General features: G+C 52.0%; 8 protein-coding genes and 1 non-coding gene across 9 annotated transcripts; 3 read left to right on the top strand and 6 right to left on the bottom strand.

Annotated features, from left to right (window-relative positions):
• Positions 1-69: 69 nt before the first annotated feature.
• On the bottom strand, positions 70-1,967 carry BO94DRAFT_317746 (putative sulfate/molybdate transporter). Its single transcript, XM_025606879.1, has 2 exons — positions 1,756-1,967; positions 70-1,561 (listed from the first exon to the last, which is right to left on the bottom strand). The coding sequence occupies exon 2, from the start codon at positions 1,547-1,549 to the stop codon at positions 221-223; it is 1,329 nt and encodes a 442-aa protein (XP_025470801.1). The 5' UTR covers positions 1,550-1,561; positions 1,756-1,967; the 3' UTR covers positions 70-220.
• On the top strand, positions 1,688-2,094 carry BO94DRAFT_317750 (uncharacterized protein). Its single transcript, XM_025606880.1, has one exon. The coding sequence runs from the start codon at positions 1,778-1,780 to the stop codon at positions 1,994-1,996; it is 219 nt and encodes a 72-aa protein (XP_025470802.1). The 5' UTR covers positions 1,688-1,777; the 3' UTR covers positions 1,997-2,094.
• Positions 1,772-1,860, top strand: BO94DRAFT_t86. Its single transcript has one exon. It is a non-coding gene; the product is annotated as a tRNA-Pro (tRNA).
• A 509-nt stretch (positions 2,095-2,603) lies between the features above and the next one.
• On the bottom strand, positions 2,604-3,693 carry BO94DRAFT_317739 (GPALPP motifs-containing protein 1). The gene has a single exon (XM_025606878.1). The coding sequence runs from the start codon at positions 3,528-3,530 to the stop codon at positions 2,763-2,765; it is 768 nt and encodes a 255-aa protein (XP_025470803.1). The 5' UTR covers positions 3,531-3,693; the 3' UTR covers positions 2,604-2,762.
• A 220-nt stretch (positions 3,694-3,913) lies between these two features.
• BO94DRAFT_582452 (DUF2434 domain-containing protein) lies at positions 3,914-5,510 on the bottom strand (the record flags this gene model as incomplete). Its single annotated transcript, XM_025615479.1, has 2 exons — positions 3,914-4,898; positions 4,957-5,510. 2 exons carry the CDS (start codon positions 5,508-5,510, stop codon positions 3,914-3,916), a joined length of 1,539 nt encoding a protein of 512 aa, XP_025470804.1.
• Positions 5,511-6,620: 1,110 nt separating this feature from the next.
• On the top strand, positions 6,621-8,366 carry BO94DRAFT_553895 (cytochrome P450; the record flags this gene model as incomplete). Its single annotated transcript, XM_025613680.1, has 6 exons — positions 6,621-6,692; positions 6,748-6,886; positions 6,948-7,333; positions 7,389-8,005; positions 8,063-8,139; positions 8,188-8,366. The coding sequence occupies 6 exons, from the start codon at positions 6,621-6,623 to the stop codon at positions 8,364-8,366; spliced, it is 1,470 nt and encodes a 489-aa protein (XP_025470805.1).
• A 659-nt stretch (positions 8,367-9,025) lies between these two features.
• Positions 9,026-11,066, bottom strand: BO94DRAFT_317753 (uncharacterized protein). Its single transcript, XM_025606881.1, has 7 exons — positions 10,985-11,066; positions 10,906-10,934; positions 10,750-10,856; positions 10,552-10,699; positions 10,380-10,483; positions 10,057-10,318; positions 9,026-9,997 (listed from the first exon to the last, which is right to left on the bottom strand). Exons 4-7 carry the CDS (start codon positions 10,571-10,573, stop codon positions 9,234-9,236), a joined length of 1,152 nt encoding a protein of 383 aa, XP_025470806.1. The 5' UTR covers positions 10,574-10,699; positions 10,750-10,856; positions 10,906-10,934; positions 10,985-11,066; the 3' UTR covers positions 9,026-9,233.
• BO94DRAFT_572569 (cytochrome P450) lies at positions 10,601-13,124 on the bottom strand (the record flags this gene model as incomplete). The annotated part of the gene is made up of 6 exons (XM_025614928.1): positions 10,601-10,856; positions 10,906-10,934; positions 10,985-11,000; positions 11,491-12,095; positions 12,118-12,802; positions 12,861-13,124. The coding sequence occupies 6 exons, from the start codon at positions 13,122-13,124 to the stop codon at positions 10,767-10,769; spliced, it is 1,689 nt and encodes a 562-aa protein (XP_025470807.1). The 3' UTR covers positions 10,601-10,766.
• Positions 13,125-14,561: 1,437 nt separating this feature from the next.
• Positions 14,562-17,063, bottom strand: BO94DRAFT_532010 (DEAD-domain-containing protein). Its single transcript, XM_025611026.1, has 2 exons — positions 16,572-17,063; positions 14,562-16,509 (listed from the first exon to the last, which is right to left on the bottom strand). Exons 1-2 carry the CDS (start codon positions 16,931-16,933, stop codon positions 14,805-14,807), a joined length of 2,067 nt encoding a protein of 688 aa, XP_025470808.1. The 5' UTR covers positions 16,934-17,063; the 3' UTR covers positions 14,562-14,804.
• Positions 17,064-17,220: the final 157 nt, after the last annotated feature.

Genomic DNA, 17,220 nt, shown 5'->3' on the forward strand with positions numbered 1-17,220 from the left:
AGATCCCATCCCATTTAGATAGGCAATTCAGCAACATGAACTTCGCATTTAAATTGATACTGATCAAAGTCTCATGCTTCCTGTTCATCAGTCGTAATTCGTCTTTCTGAAAGAACTAAAAATCAACACTCATATACTATTTACATCGGTATATTTCACTCACTTACAACTCCATTACCACCTACTTCCAGAATCCACAAACAATTAACCAACTAACCAACTACTCCAACATAACCCTCCCCCTCCGACTCCCCCTCCTCCCCTCCCACCGCACCTTAACCCTCTCCACAACAGCCGGGATCTCAAACGCCCAATGACACAACAACCCCGCCACAAACCCAACAGCATCATTCTTGAACCCAACCAACAACCCCACCGTAACCATCATCACCGTCCACCGTTTCTTCCGCTCGTAGTCGCTCAACATGGGACCGATCTCGGGCGCCTCGTCACCGATGAGTCCGTTTCCGGCGGCCTTACGAATATCTCTTGCACCGGTGGTGTTTAGGCTCTCGCCTACACTGACTAGTTCTAGGCCTGCGGCGATGACCATCACGCCTAGGAGGGCGGTGGGGAAGCGTTTGAGGAGGCCGACGAGGGATTCTCCGAGGAAGAGGCCGATGAGGAGTTTGAAGAGGCCGAGGAAGATGATGCTAGCGCCGGAGCGGGCGCCGAAGCGGTATTGGGCTGCGAGGCCGCCGGAGCCGTGGCAGACGGGCATGGCGCCGAACCAGCAGCCGAGGAGGTTCATGGCTGCGACGCTGAGGCCGATGGAGGTGGTGGATGGGGTGGGGGTGTTGGGGAGGAGGTCGTGAGCGAGGTGGACGACGGCGACGACGGAGTTGAGGGTGGTGAGGGGGATTTGGCCAATGGCGGCGTCGAGGATGCCGAGGGACCATTCGTGCGGGGTGGGGAGGACGGTGTAGGGGTGCCAGATGGTGAGGGAGGGGAGGTCTGAGGCGAGGGTGGAGAGGATGATGGCGAAGAGGAGGCCGAGGAGGAAGATGATGAGGGCGTAGGGAGCGGTGCGGTAGACGTTGGTGGTGATGAGGAAGAGGAAGGCGGCGAGGGCCCAGAGACGGTTATCGGCCCATGAGGGGGAGAACCAGGTTAGGGAGGAGAGGAGGGAGTTGGCGGAGGCGATGATGAGGGATAGGCCGGCGCCGACTTGGATGCCTTTGATGATGGGGATGGGGATGGCGTTGGCGAAGCGGGTTAGGAGGCCGGTGACGCTGAAGAGGAGGATGAAGCCCGCGACGAAGAGGCCTGCGGCGGCGATGGTGCCGTTGGAGAAGTTGCGGGCGATGGCGACGGCGGCAATGGCTTTCATGGGCTGGACGGGGAGTGGAATGCCGAAGAAGAGACCGGTGAGAATATTGAAGAGGCCGGAGAAGATGAGGGTGCTTGAGAGGGAGACGGTGTTGTTCACCGCTAGGGCGATCGCGATGGGGAGAAAGGTGCCCAGGTCGCCCAGGGAGCCGGAGATCTCGGAGACATAGTGATGGCGGAAGGTGGAGAAATTGTGGGCGGTGATTTGACGGAGGTTCATGGTGAGCAATGCCTTGGTGGAAGAAAAATGGTTAGATGAGGGAGAGGAGGAAGAGAAGAAAAGAGAAGCGAGGGATGGATTGAAGCCAAAGAATCGCAGGCGGAAATGCGAGGAGATCCCCGCAGATAAGATCTGATCGATACGGACGTCATCCGATGCGGTCTGCGGTTGTTTCTTTATCCCGCGGAGAAGGCGTACTGACTCACCACTTTTACTCCCCCTGCCCGGATGGTCCAGAGGTTAAGATTCTCGCTTTGGGAGCCCCAATTCTTGAATGCGAGAGATCCCGCGTTCGAGTCGCGGTTCGGGCCTTTTTTTGTTTCATTCACAATCGGTTCCTTTTGCTTCTCAGAGGGAATAGACCGATGGCCAGCAAGTGGTGGATGTCGGGATTATGATACCAATGGTAGAGAAAGACCCAATGGAGGTTCATTATTCTGGGGGTAGTAGTATTGTATATCGTAGCATTCCATCAATCTTGTTAAAAATAGGTTGCATAGGTAGAGATGACACAATTCATTATCGTTCGCATTGCGATGATTCATAGTTGCTTAACTCGCATACAAGCGCGCGCTGTGATCTAGTTTCCTTGTTAAACAATCGCCAGTCACCTCAAACCAGGCCTGTTTCTTGGGAAATTGGCATGCTCAGCGCCCGCGGGATAGATCAATCATTGGCCAATTCGGTTGGACTGGAATCGACGCCCATGGATCAATCTGCGTCGCGTCACGGCGACGGCATCTTGAATGGCGTCATCGAACATCCCGACACCTGGACCCTTAAGGTCCGACAACAGATTGCTGCGGTCTTGTGCAACATCAAATGCACCATCCGTGGTGTCATAGACTATAGAGGGCATCCAGAACGCGGTCAACACGACGGTCAGTCCCACTGATCTGGTCGGCTGCTACCAGGGATGCACGAGGAGTGAATCGACTCTGTCCCGATCGCGGTGATAAGCCCACCCGGACAACCATCAGCCTCGGGAAGCTGTCCAATCATCGACTATTAGTCGAGATCAAGTGTATCGCCATTTGCGAATGCTGATGGATGAAGGGATAGGATGTATCGAATCATGTGCGCATCTTCGCGGTGCTCTGACGATGTCATGACCGAGACTGAGCAAGACACGCTCCAGCGCTCGATAACGAGGACATCCAATAGGCCTCGGTATCTTCTCCCCCCAAGCCCACGGCGCAAAAAAAACCCCCAATCACAAAAACTTCCCACTCGTAAATCTTGACCCAAAATCCGCCGCCTTATTCATCATCTCCCTTCTCTGCGCATTCGTGATCTTCGACGAAAGCGACATATCCTTCTCCTTATCAAAAGCCCTCGCGCTTGGATCATCCTCCTCTTCCTTCTTCTTCCCATTCTCAGCATCCCTGGCCGCCTGCTCGGCCTTCTCCCCCTTCCTCTTCTCCTCATTATACCGCAGAATCTTCTCCTGCATAGCACGGGAGGGTTGTGCTCCACGCGCACCCGAATCCCCCGTCCCCACAGCAGCACCAGGCCGGGTCTGCACACCCAGCACCTCATCCTGCAGACGCTTCATCTTCTGCTCTGGTGTTTCGGTCCAGGAAACGTCCACCCCGCCACCACCAGGCGTGGTGTTCGCCGCCCGTCCGGTTTGGAATTTCCGGTTTCGCAACTTGGTCGGGTCTACCCGGGAGGAGCGGTTCGAGCCGTCAATGGGTTCAAGCATCCAGGCGTCGCGCTGGGGAGCTTTCGGGGCGGTGGAGGTTTCGGATGACGGGGTTGGGGTGGGCTGGGAGCTGGTGGTGGAAGGTAAGCTGCCCTCGGGGGGAGGTAGACTGGGCCCGAAGTCGTCATCGTCGGAGCTGTCGGAGGAGGAGCTGTTATCTGCGGCGTCGGCCGGGGGTGGGAAAGCTGGTCCGATGACTCTGCGGCGTTTGCTGGCGTCTTCGCTGTCACTGGGGAGGGAGGGCCCAGCGGCGTATTTGCGCTTTTCGGATTCCATTTTGAAGATGGAGGGTGTGAGCGATTGGGTGGAATGCGGGGTATACGGCGGGTAGTGGGGTGTTGCAAGGCCGGCTTGCAGCTTAGTAGCTCGTAAGTGTAATGCGGATGAGTCTGGTAGTCGCCTGTACTTTGTTAAGGGACTGGCACTCAAGATGGAATTGAGCTCGAAGATGCAGGACTGCACATGGAGGAGGCAAACGTGGCAAACAGGTCAAATGGGACAAACAATATAGAGTCGGTCATGTGACTGCTGGAAACGGAAATGCTTCATATCCTACGGAGTAGTTCATTTATAACAATCCACTAAACCAGCTTATATCGGAAGAGCTTCCCATTTACTTATAACAGCCCTATTCCTACAATCATCTTCCATCACCCCGCTCAACCATCCAGCATGCTCCGCTCTGTTTGTGGATGCCTTGGTGCTAATCCCATCTCATTGGAAGAATTCCGGGACAGATTCCCCGACTGCACGGTGTACTCGATATGCTGCGCTATATCAGGACCACTATCCGTTCGCGCCACAGCAGTCAATTCACTACCCTGACTGGCAGTACGAGTCGTCACCCACGTCTCCGGCTTGGGGCTCGACGGGTCACGGCCACTCTGCTGCAATTGCTCCTGTGGTTTGATGATGCCCATCTCAACGTACCGGTTCATGTCATGCTCGTCCTGCTGCGAGGACCGGTGCCGGCGGTGGTCACTCAGTTCCCGAACAAACGTCTGGCCTTTCTTCCACCAGCTGGGCTTCCTCTGTCCGACTCCCACATCATCGGCAACTGCATTGTCGAATTCGTCCCGCTGGATGATCAAAGCCTGGTCGTCGTTGAGCTCACACAATCCACAAATGTTGAATAAAATGAGCAGAAGCAGCGGCGGCGTGTACCCTAGCCCGTAGAGCCAGCCCGAGTTAACCCCGTATTTCAAGGGTGACACTGTCCAGTCAAAAGAGGAAGCAATGGCGTATCCGATCTTCACCCCTAGCAGCGCAATGGCTATGAGAAACTGCGATGGGGCGGCATTCAGGTAGAACAGGAGCTGGCCCATTGTGCTGGTCGGCCGCATCCGGTAGCGGTAGATGCTATGCTCCAGGCTGTAGCAGATCACCAGAACTCCACCCATCGCTACGAAGCCGGCAGCACGCCACCGGGCATCTGTAGCGACCGGTTTCGCATCATTGATCTGTTGCTCCGGACTGCGCTGCATCTCAATGGGAGTCCACGAGCGCGGAACGGTCAAGAAGAAATTGGCGAAAGCGCATGCGTAGAAGAGGATGGGGAGCACGAACTCCTGGCGCTCTCGGCTGTTAGAAACTTGAAACGCATAAGGATCCCGGTCGTAGATCTGTCGTTCTTGCCACGAGCCCCTGGGACGAGTCAGATCAATTTCACAAGGTTAGGAGCGGGGCCCTAGTCATCACTTACCAATGCCGTACTCCTTCCCATACAGCTGCCATCATCCCTGGAGTAAGGAGAGTGTAGAAGACGCTCTGCAGGATCAACGGGACGCTCACGATATAGTCCCGGTCCACGTCGATGCTCATGAAACAGCTGATAGCCCCACAGGCGGCGACAAAGAGCATCCAGATCCACTTCCCCCGCCGGCCCATGACAGACCACCGGTGATCGACGGGCAGGTATCGTCGGCCATGTTTGCGCAGGTTGATCAAAGTGATGGCAATGGAGATGCAAAACATCAACGCAAACGCCAGACCGGCTGAGGCATGCTGACCCAGGTCTCTAATGGGTGCGTAGCAGGAGATTCCATGCACGAAAGACCCATTGGCGAACATTTGCGGTTGAAACTCATCAAAGGCGAGATAGCAGTCCGTCTCATTCGAAAGGGTCCCGTTGCTGAAGAGCGTGTAGTGGTAGTAGCTCAGTGCGGTACGATTGAAGTGAACTTGGTTGATCAGCACGTCGGTCGCATTGGCCCCGGCCTCAAAGGGGACTACAGCTCGCACGTATAACAGAGGCATGGCAAGGTGGTTCGTGTCAATGGGACACGCGAATCACCTCAACTGACCAGGCTTCTTGTCAACTTTTGGTGTCTCAATGCCGTGATGTTCATCGCGATAGAGCAACAAACAAAAGTTGAGGGATATCAGAGAATGAAAGAAAGCCGCATAGCACGACCACTACCGCTCGGATGTTGACGGAGCGATGACGCTAGGCCGCGACAAGGTTGTATCCAGGGCCAGTCGATGATGCGCGGAAAGCCCGCGGTCCAATAGGAGGGCCGGATGGCGCTCGCGATCCAGGCCATGATTGACTGCAAAAGACAATAGAGTCCATGACAGCGGGAACGCGCCTGTCAGCCAGGCATGGGTCCAGAATTAGGTTTGGGGAAGAGTGGTCTGGGTTGGTCGACCCGTGAGTGCTGGGAGCAGCTGGGGAGCAGGGAGCAACTGGGAGCAGCAGAAGGCGGTCAGAGCACTACTTCTCCATGGGATCCCTGGTAATAGAGGCAATTCGGGGGATATCGGATTTCCATCTGTTGTCATTTGTGTAACCTGTGTCGGTTCAGGCTGCCAGCATCAGCATTCCGCAAAAGCAATGTGCAAATGTGATAGGTGATGGATAGCAAACATGGCATGATTGGTCCAAGTCAGTCTTGTCACTTTAGTACTTCTGATACTATTCGGGGAGCTGAACCCAAGCCATCCAACCGGGATCAACGAACTTGCAGATGGTTGCAGATTAGTTCACTTGTTACCCTATTTGGGGCACCTGAGAAGCAATCCCACTGCACCAGATTACACTGAATCCGATTCGATGGCATCCCCTCACCTTTTCCTAGATGATTGGAGGGTCTCAGGGACATCATGTCCGTGGCTCATACTCTAAGCTCACATCCCCTAACTGGTAGATGTGGAAACAACCGTTCGGTGAGAATCCGTTTGCGGTTGTCGTCGTCGGTTGCCCTCATCCGACACTCACGTCACAGCACAGTTGTTACGCAAGGGAGAGCGCAGGACATCACCCACGACGAGGCAATCTATCGAGCATTTCTCATCTCACCCATATCATCCAGGTATTCGGAAGGGTATAACATGGCTGGTCCCGGGGATCTAGCGGCTACACGCTCTATGGAACCCAATTTCGTGGTTAGCCATGCTCCAGGCTTGATCCTGTCCATCTTCCTCTTCTATATCCTAACAGTAGGTCTCCAGTCATAGACTCGTGGAAAGGGGTGACTTACCCAGCGAACAACAGATTGTATATCGCGAACAAAGGAACTCGTTGTCTTCCGTTCCCGGTCCCTTCCTTTGCAAATGGACGGATATCGTTGTCCGATGCCATTCGGTCATCGGCAACCGACCGCGATATGTGCATCTTCTACATCAAAAATACGGTGGCTTTGACTCCTGCTGGCACAAAGCACTTTGGAGGCTAACTGCTTGCTTCTTATGTAGGCCCGGTCGTCCGAGTCGGCCCCGATGCTGTCGATGTCGCTGAGATCGCCAGCGCTCGAGAGATTCATCGCATCGGAGGAGGCTATCTGAAATCGCCGCGATATCGGTTATTGAAACACGAGGACGCGGAAAGCCTGTTCAATACTACGAATCCAAAGTTCCATAGTAAACATCGCAAGCTCCTTTCTTCACCTCTCTCGGATGCAAACTTGCTATCGGTGGAGCCATTGATAGAGGCCCGTGTTCGCTTGGCTATGCAGCGCATGGAAGAGGAGATGGCTGACCGTGGGGTGGCTGATGTCGAAAAGTGGTTCTTCTTCATGGCGACCGACATTATTGGGGAGTTGACCTTCGGGGAGTCATTCCACATGCTGGAACTAGGCAAAGTAACATACCCCGACGCAGGCCGGATCCATGACTGGGGGTTGATCAGTTGCACAGAAAAACCAGTACATCAAAGATCTCGAACTGACCGGCATGTTGGCTGGCATTCGGGCATCGTTTCCTATCGTGGCCACCCTTGCCGCATTCCTGCCGTTACCCTTCCTCAGAGAAGTCAACGACAGCCGGGCACGCACAGTCAAGTGTGCGATAGAGTTGATCAATCGGTACAAACAGTTACTGGCCGCCGATCCCATTAATGTCAAGCCCACCTTGTTCACCAAGCTGTACAATGCTGGCAAGGAAGGTTTGCCCGATTCTGAGATCCGCGATGATGCCGACGACTTCATCGTGGCTGGCAGTGACACCACTGCCATCACTTTAACTTACCTAACATGGGCAGTATGTAAGGCACCAGCAATCCGGCAAGCACTGGTGGCTGAACTGGCCGCACTTCCGGATCAATTTAGCGACAAGGATTTGCGGGACTTGCCCTATATGAACCAGGTCATCGACGAAACCCTGCGCCTCTATCCCGCAGTACCTTGTGACTTGCATCGCATTGTACCATCGCAAGGGGCAACGCTGGGTGGTCATTGGGTTCCTGGGGGTAGCAATGTCACCACACAGTTATGGAGTCTTCATCGAGATCCTGACGTATTTGCCCATCCCGAAAGGTACTCCAACATAGATCCTGTAGTTGAGACCGCCAATTTTATTGACTGTTCAAATAGGTTTGACCCCTCCCGATGGGCTTCACCCACCAAAGCGATGAAGGATGCGTTTATGCCCTTTGGGGCAGGAAGCCGCAGTGAGTGCGAGTCCCAACATTTAGGGCAACTAACCCTGACAGTGATAGACTGTATTGGAATGCACTTGGCTCGAATAGAGCTGCGCTTAGCTACAGCCCACTTTTTCCGCCAATTTCCGATCTCGGAGGTATCGATCAAAGAAGGGATGAGCGATGAAGACATGAAGGAGGTCTTGTACTTTCTGCTATCACCAAAGGGGAAACGGTGTCTGATGGAGCTCCGATAGGAGGTACCTCATTCCGGTTGCTGGAGCAGAAGTCTATCGTCTGATCACCGATGTCATACCAAGACGATAGATCTTTGCTGTCCATTGATGAGACATGCCATTCGTAGTTAGCTTTGGCCAGGGCAATTGACAAGAATTTGGCTTCAGCACCCTCGTCCTTTCAGAATAACAAACTGCGGAAACTCATTCCGGACATGGGTTGCGCGAATGCAAATTTTGTTAACAGTGGGTCAAGTTAGACTTCTGGTCAATCTCGCCCAGCATTTTAGCCTATATATAGGAGATTGATGTGATAGTACCAGCGCCAGGAGACTTTCTCTGAGAGCATCTATTAATGGCCCAAATGCCGTCGCGAGCCCACTTGAAGCTGAGAGAAGAACGAGCACGACAAGACGCTGCGCGGGGGGGCCAGAACGAGACCAGAGAGAAGACAGTGACACAAAGACCCGCATCCCATTTTATCAAAGGCTCATCGGGCAATGAGGGCGTGCGGGCTGGTCGCGTAGTCACAGACAGCAAGCCCGACAAGAAATAGCATGACAATGCTGTAGATCCACCAAACCGAGTACCGGGCAAGCAGCTTGCCAAAAAGAAGCTGAGTAGTGCTAACAACCATGGTGTCAACCCTGGAAACAAAGATCCCGGGCAGGATGACAAAGTAGAGCAAAGTAGAGCAAACTCTGAATAAGCCAACCTAGAGAGCAGAATACTACCTGGCACGGTTGGATTCGGCCGAACAATATTAGTGATTCGCTAATTCAAGGCTAATGCTCCTGCACAATTGCTGACCTCATCGGGGGACAGCATGTTCCTGGCTGTTGTATAAGCCGCAGCTGTTTCAAATGAATCCCACACAAATGGGTCATTCTAGACACGCCAGACCCCTCTTAAATACTCCTTTGCCTTTAGACATGGCCATGCCAGGTGAGATTCTGCTTCTGAAAGCAACTCAATCAAGATTTGTGTTTCAGTCGGGTCATCAAACAATTCACCACATATTGCAATGACCAGCGCAGCGCCAATCCGCGCGATCATAAACTCGGGATTGGACATAGAGATTCCACAGATTACCCGGACGCTGGATCGTATACTCTCATCATTACTTTGCCCCATTCTTGCTTGCTGAATCCGTGTAAGACAGCTCTGAGCGTTAGAGGCAAGCAGAAGAACACGCGCGAGTTCAATATGTTGACGTGCGGCAACATGGTAATCAATTGCATAGCACATATGCGGGAATGGATTCGCAGGGGAGATCCTATTTTGGGAGTAAATCGGCTGGAATGATTGCGGGCAAAGACGTTCCCAGTCGTCAATATACTGCATTAGAGACTGCCAGTTGTATTCAGACGCTGTAACGTCCCCATAAGCAAAATTGGTGGCCTTTGCAGCATGGGCTATTGCTCGAAGAGCCCACATCCTTTCAGAGGTGGGATCCAAAGATGTGTCGATATTGCAGTGGTCTTCCAAGTTCCCTATCGGGCGTCGGATGAGATTAGCTACGTAAATTTCTGATCGCAGCACCACCAGAAAAGCAGCATCTGTGAAACTTGAGCGATAGACATGCCCTTCTGTAATTCGAAGGAGAAGTTGAGCGGATAGCGTATGAGTCCGGAACGACTCTTCGGGGGTTTCTTTGTAGATATCAGCAATCCTTAATGTATTGAACGGGAATCCGAATCAGACAAGATACCTGTCATTTCCTCAAAAAAGCGGAGAATCACAGCCGAGGCCAATATTGTATCATTCAGGGTTCTTTCAGGGTCATCCAGCGCGGCTATTAGACTCCTGAGACACCGTTTCTGGTATTCATCGGCGATTCGGTTGTGCCGGTGCAAGGATGAGCTCTGGTGCCGGGCAGATACTGCCAGGACAGCATATAGTAGAGTTATATCAGTCGCCGCTTTGTTGCCGATATATGTGCGAAAGTGTTGCTGTGGATCACAGTAGTCGAACTATGTTAGCAATTATCGTTAGTAGTTGAAGGAATTAGCCACATCTTTGGACTCTTCCTACCCAAGGGGAAAGCGTCGTAAGAAAGTATTTTAGTAGCGACGCTTCAAATTTAGACTCCAGGGGCCACGGCAGCTTGTCCAAGTCGTCACGAGACATAAGCTCGTCTAGTGTTATTGCAGCCTGAGGGTCATCTCAACATTTCTGATGTTTTCTACCAAGGAAGCAGCCATACCTCTAACCTCTCCGGCGAACATGACGGATTGATTGGCACTTCAGCATAACTGGAAGAATTACTAAGACCCGAGGGTGAGCCTTGGGAGATTCCAATAACATCACTGCCCTTCACCTCTGCGCTGCATTCGGGTGCTGCATGGTCTTCGCTGGCTTCGATCTCAGGACTTGTATTCGGTGGTGAAGCCGGTCTACTTACGGCAGGAGGGTGTTGCGTCATATAAAATATCGTCTTTCTTTCACGAGTACATTGGAGGTTTGCATTGTTACAGGCGGTACAAGACTGGCTTCCTGCTCTTCGATCACCTGGACTTGCCTTAGCACAAGGGACGCGGCAAAGTGTGGACTTGCTCACATCGAATATGTCGAGTTCGGCAACGATCACTTCTATGGTTATTAGCATTGTGCTGTTTGATTGGGGCAGAGTGTCGCACCAGGCTTGATATCGCCCTAGTCGTGATATGTTCATGGTTGAATGCCTAGGTGGGATCAATCGCACCAGATGGCGCGGGGAGTTGGGGAAAGTTCACTTGATTGAATATGCGGGGATGGATTGTGGGATTCAGACATCCCCGGTCATGTGCCATCGTTGATCAGCTGACACAAGGTAATTATTTGCTCCGGCAAAGAAGGACCGGATCTACTCCACGGATATTTCTACTGTTCACTTTGATACTTCAGGTAGTGAGAAGAGAGACCACCTCTGGTAACTCTCCCTTTGACATTCGTTCTATCTTTAAACAGTCGTCTCACAACTGAGCTACGAAAGAGTGATATAGTTTGATACTTCAGGTTCATTGAACTCCTCTCATCCCAATCAATGTTAAACAATTACTATGCAATTCAAACAAAAGAGCCATTTCAAGATAAACAGGAAATGCCTGAAGTCTTCAATGCAGTCATTGCATCGACTCTATCAGTCACAACGCCGTCGTCTCACCTTCACGGGCAGTGGACCAGGATTCATGTTGAGGTGCTCATAAGAAGTCTGCTCCATCGATGGATCCACGAGCTCCAAATCATAACGATGGATGGTGGACGCAATGAGAATGGTCTGTTCCAGGTAGCTGATATTCCGGCCAATACAACCACGAGCACCGGCACTAAAGGTGATAAAGTATGGCTGCAGCTCCTTTCCTCGTTCTCCCAGCCAGCGCTCAGGACGGAATACCTCTGGATCTGAGAAGACTTTCTCATCACGATGGGCGACATATGAGGACATTGACACGGTAGTATTTCCCGGAACCCACTGGCTTAGAATCTCACAGCCTTCCGGGGGCGTCTTCCGAGGCAGGTTGAACGGTGTGGGTGGGAGAATTCTCATGCTCTCATCTAAGCATGCTCTCAGATACGGGAGATTCTTCACCTTGTCATAAGGGATTGACACTTCGTCATCATCCGCCACTATATCAACTTCCTCACGGAGCCGAGCAAGTACGCCAGGATGCTTCAGTAGCATATACATTGCGTTATTGATCGCAACGGCAGTAGAAATAGACCCGGCGTTGACTAGAACCAAACAAAGATCCTTTAGTCGCCGACGTTCTGGAAAATGATGATAACTTACGCATGATAGAAATCTCAGCCCCAATCTCGCCAAAGGGCAGATAATTGGGCGACCCATCTTTCGATTCCATCAATGCCTGAAAAAAGTCCTCCAGCCGTTTCCCTTCCTGATACTGTTGTAGCCGTTTCCGGACCTGATGAATCACAATCCCATCATACCCGTCACCTCTGGAGAAAAGTTCTCGATATCGAGTCGGCAATCTTCGAGACCATCTAACCAGTGATTTGTACCATCCATATGTCCATACGAGCTGAGACTGAGCCGTAATCTGACTATGGAGACAGTCCCGATAGCTGACAAGACGAGTGACGCCATCAAGAGACTCCGAGATTGTCATATCGTCTCCCTGTTCCAGGAATCCCAGCGAGGAGTTCAATCCAATATCTGCAATTGCATCCATCGTGAAGAAATTCGTCCAGGCACGCCAATCAATAATATCCCCATCCCCTCCGCCTTCTCCAGTCACAGGGCAACACCTATCAAACCTCCCACACAATTTACTCACCTTATCCACAATTTTATATTCCCACCCCTCGAGATTCTTCAAGGCATATGCACTCGACAAAATCTTTCTCTTTCGTTGATGTTCCTTTTTATCCACCACATCCGCAAGATGAGAATGACTTCCGGCTAACAATCGGTACATATCATCCTTGATGCACTTTGTCGAGTGACCGTAGATATCCTATCCACATCAACCTCATTTCCATACAACAAAAGAATACAGAACAAAGATATCTCACCTTAATCGCCCTCCCATCACCAAACGACAACGCATTCGGCCCAATTCTTAATACAGGATGACGTTTATGCAACTCAGCCAACCGCTTTGACCGCGACCCACCAGCACTGAGAATCATATAGGGGATGTTGGTCACTCCCGCGAGGAAACTGATCGTAGGATAGCGTCGTAGACCTTTCACATCTAGGAAATACACCACAATTGGATATAGAATAACCCAAGTGAGAAGTACCAACACCAAGCTAATCACAATAATTCCGTACATTGTTGTCTTGCGTTCTTTCTTCCTTCCTTCCTGAGAAGATATAACGAGATGTAGGATAGATTCTCAACAGGAATCTCGTTACGATATTTATATCATATTATTAAGCCATTTAGCAACCGTCTCAGAATATCCATAGACCGAGCAAAGCATGCGAGTAGCGATCCACCTGATACGCAACATATCCCCTCTCGATTAAGATCTCCGGAGTATGTATGGATGGATGTATCGGCCACCGGGCAATAATGCCAAATCAAGCAGGTATCCCCGCGTGACGGGTGCTTTACCCGATATGGGAATCAAGACCCACTATTTACTATTTACACTTCGTATGGCCCTGGGCCAATCATCCACTAGATGCGGGATTGTTACACAGTGCTTGCTTACGCCCCTTGCTTCATCGTCTAGATGGAACTTGCCAGGACTTCACGAGGTACCCATCTAGACTGTCAACTGAATTAGAATCTCTAATGGATGGGGATTGGCTCTTATCAAGTGGTAGCTGCTGTGCACTTCCGTATTATAGGTAGAGCTAAAAGAGAAGGAAGGAGAAACGAACATCCCCGAGAATTGATCCTACCAATAATGATCTGTGATAGACTGTATAAGGTTGTCTGGATACGGCCGGGCATGGTAGTCGATAAGCATATACTTTAACAAAGAATCAACACCGCAAACACCCTAATATTATTCAAAGAGAGTCATGTCAGTAGTGACTTTGTTAAAGGATTCATTGATGCAGCTGGCACATACCGTTAACAAGAAGTTAGGTATACTGGCCTGCATTACTTACTGATGGCGAAGTTCAACAAGTGACTACTTTCTTTATCTTCCGTTCATATAGCAAGGCAGGTAATATAGTGCATAGGGTAATTACTCCATCGAGTCTTGGTAGAGACCCATTGTAATAGCCGGAGAGGGGAGGGGTGGGAAGGGAACTAGGCCATTTGGTTGGAGTATATCCATCAGTCGAGAGAGGTAAGCACTACTAGGTAATGGCGGGAATATTTCCTCATGGCTGGCTGGCTGAAATACCTCTAACTGTCATGGGGTTGGTTCGCTCTTTCCTTAACGTCGCTACAGGTGTCATTCAAAGAGGTTTTTTCTTTTCCCTGGAAGGGAATCAATTACAAGCTTCATTGCTATCCATCATCTGATGGATGAAATGATATCCCATGTAAGAAATGATAAATAATTCAATGAATGCGTTAGTTGTATTCAAGTGAATATCTGGGGATGGGATCTGGGGTTGTATGCAAATAAGCAACTAAGCCTTTATGAAGTACATTTTCTACTAGGAGGGATAGTGGAGGTGTCTGGCATTGCAGTGGGTGGTTTAGGTAGATACATGGAGTCAGTTTATCCTGATGATCATCTATACGGATTCAAGCATACCTACCCGGGTTCGATAGACTGGGCCATCACAACTATTACACAAAGAGCAAGACGAATGTTATTACAAGTCTATCTAGAGTGGAGAACTATGCCATATTCACGTGGTATCTGTTGTGGTAGTATACATGCCATCTATATCGAACACTTTTCTCACAGGTCCAAGATGGGAAAAAAACATTATGAAATCTCGTTTCCGGGACCGGCCCTTGGACAAGCCGGTCTCGGGGATGTGCGTTTCGTTAGGGCGTTCAAGTCCCGAACAGGAGTGATTGTTTTCCGCGGAAGGGATCAATAGAAGTCGTCGTTGTAGCGATCGCGACGGTCGCGGCCCTCACGGCTGCCGCGGCTGCCACGGCCGCTCTCGCGCTTGAAGAGAGGGCGACCATCTCTGGTCTCCCAGGACGAACCGCCACGGTTCGAGGAGCGCTGGCCGCGGTCACCCCAGCTATCTCCAAAAGAACGGCCACCCGAACGGTAATCAGAGCGGCCACCTCCAGAACGGAAATCAGAACGACCACCCGAGCGGAAGTCTGAACGGCCACCCGAGCGTCCGCCGAAAGGTCCGGACCGGAAGCCACCACGCTGGGAACGCTGGGGCATAGCATCGCCTGATGACAGGGCCCTCATGACGATGGGCGAAACGTGCGGGGTTTGGGGCAGATCATATCCGTACTGTGAGAGTTCTTCCATGGAAGGAAGGGCCAGGCTGCCAGGGCGGAAACGTCCCATCAATGTGCCGATTTGAGACTTCCATGCCTCCACGCGGAGGTCCTGGGGAGTGTTCTGCACCGCGGCCTTGACTTGGCGCAGAGTCTCGGAAGAGGCGGATCCGTCTTGCTCGATCTCTTCGCGCATGTTCACGTGGGCCAGGGGGATCGAAGTGCTCTCTTCGATCGGGAGGTTAGAAAACATCTTCCGGAAGGAGCTCTTCTCGCCCTCGTGCAGGAAGATCCATCCTTCACCGCTCTTGTTGGCTCGTCCCGTACGTCCCAGTCGGTGGATGTAGGTCTGGTGGTCGCGGGGAAGTCCGTATTGGATGACGTGGGTGACGTCGGGGAAATCCAGGCCACGCGCCGTCACGTCGGAAGAGAAAAGAATGGCAGACTTGTCTTTACGGAATTGGTCGGCCGTTCTGGTTCTCTGAGCCTGAGTCAACCGCGAGTGAATCTCGTAGATCGGGAGACGGCCAAGAGGGTGTCCGGCCCTGGGGTTCTCGGGGTCGTTCTTGAGCCGTCTGAATACAGCGTTAGCCATGGTGACCATCATGGTCGAGTTCAAGTAGACAATGGCCTTGAAGGGCTTGGCGCGGAGGTCTTCGGTGTTTTGCTTCACCAGCTCCAGAATCGCAGGCAATGCATTCTGGAAGCCATCCATGTAGACAGCCTTCTGAGGAACACGCATGTGCGTGGGGGTCTCGTTAGCAGACACGGTCTTGATGATCCCGAAGCCGGGCTTCATGGTCTTCCGAACCAAGTCCATAACCTCGTCGGGCACCGTGGCGGAGAACATGAGAGTCTGACGCTCGACCTCAGCGCGGTCGGGCAGGAGCGCCGTGATCTCACCGATCTCCTTGGAGAAACCATCGTCAAGCAGACGGTCAGCCTCGTCAAAGACAAGGGCAGACAGCTTGGGAGCCTCAACACCGCTGTAGGGGTCATCCAGGAGATCCTTCAGACGACCGGGGGTACCGACCAAGATATGGCAGCCCTGTTCCCGAATCCTGATCAGACCCGACTTCTTGTGTGTGCCACCCACTGCCGTCTGCACCTTCAGACCCGTACCATACACCAAACGCGTCGCCTCATGGGCAATCTGCTCTGCCAACTCCCGAGTAGGGGAAATGATGATAGCCCGAATATCGGGGGGCACACGTGAAGTCCGGAATGAACGGCCGGTATTGCGCAAGGCAACCGATGGGTCGGTGAGAATCCGCTGGACGACGGGGATCAAGAACGCCAGAGTCTTTCCAGTTCCAGTCTTTGCCTGAGCCAAACTGCAAGGGAAGGGTCATGGTCAGCCACCATTACGAATCGACAAGGGGGAAGGGCCACTCACAGATCATTGCCATCCACGGTATGCCGGATAGTCTTCGATTGAACTTCAGTCATGGTTTCAATGCGCATGTTTTTCGTCACGGTCTGGATGATCTTAGGATCGACCAGGCCCTCGGTGGCCAAATCTTCGAAACGATCTAGTTGCTTGGGCTCGGCTTCTTCAGAGGCAGATTGCGGGATCTCGGCCTCAGCAGAGGCTGAAAGATGGGCAGGGGAGGGATGGTACAGCGATCTCGCAGTACGAGAGACCGCGGGGGCTGATGAGGCAAGCCATTGTGGCTGTTGAGTCGTCGATCTGACCAGCAGAGACCGGGAAGCACGCAGCGCATGGACGACGCCGGAGCGGCGGAAAGCGCCCAGCATGATGAGAGCTCGGAGGTTTCTGGTGGGTGAACAGTGGGATAGCAAGGAAGATATCACCGAGAATGAAGATGAAAAAGATGGAAGGGAAGGAAAAAAGGCGGGAGATGGATGGGAGATGGGAGGATGAAAGATGGCAATGGAAGCAGATAAAAACGCGACCAAAACTGATCGGCGGAAAAAATGGACGGCAGAAAACCAGGCACCCCGGGCGGTGACGCCACCCCCGGTTCTCGCCTGGTCGAGACTCATCTCATCTCATCGCTCATATCTTGGGGGTTTTTGGTGAT

This window comes from Aspergillus sclerotioniger (genome assembly GCF_003184525.1).
Source record: "Aspergillus sclerotioniger CBS 115572 chromosome Unknown BO94scaffold_5, whole genome shotgun sequence".
NCBI classification, from domain to species: domain Eukaryota; kingdom Fungi; phylum Ascomycota; class Eurotiomycetes; order Eurotiales; family Aspergillaceae; genus Aspergillus; species Aspergillus sclerotioniger.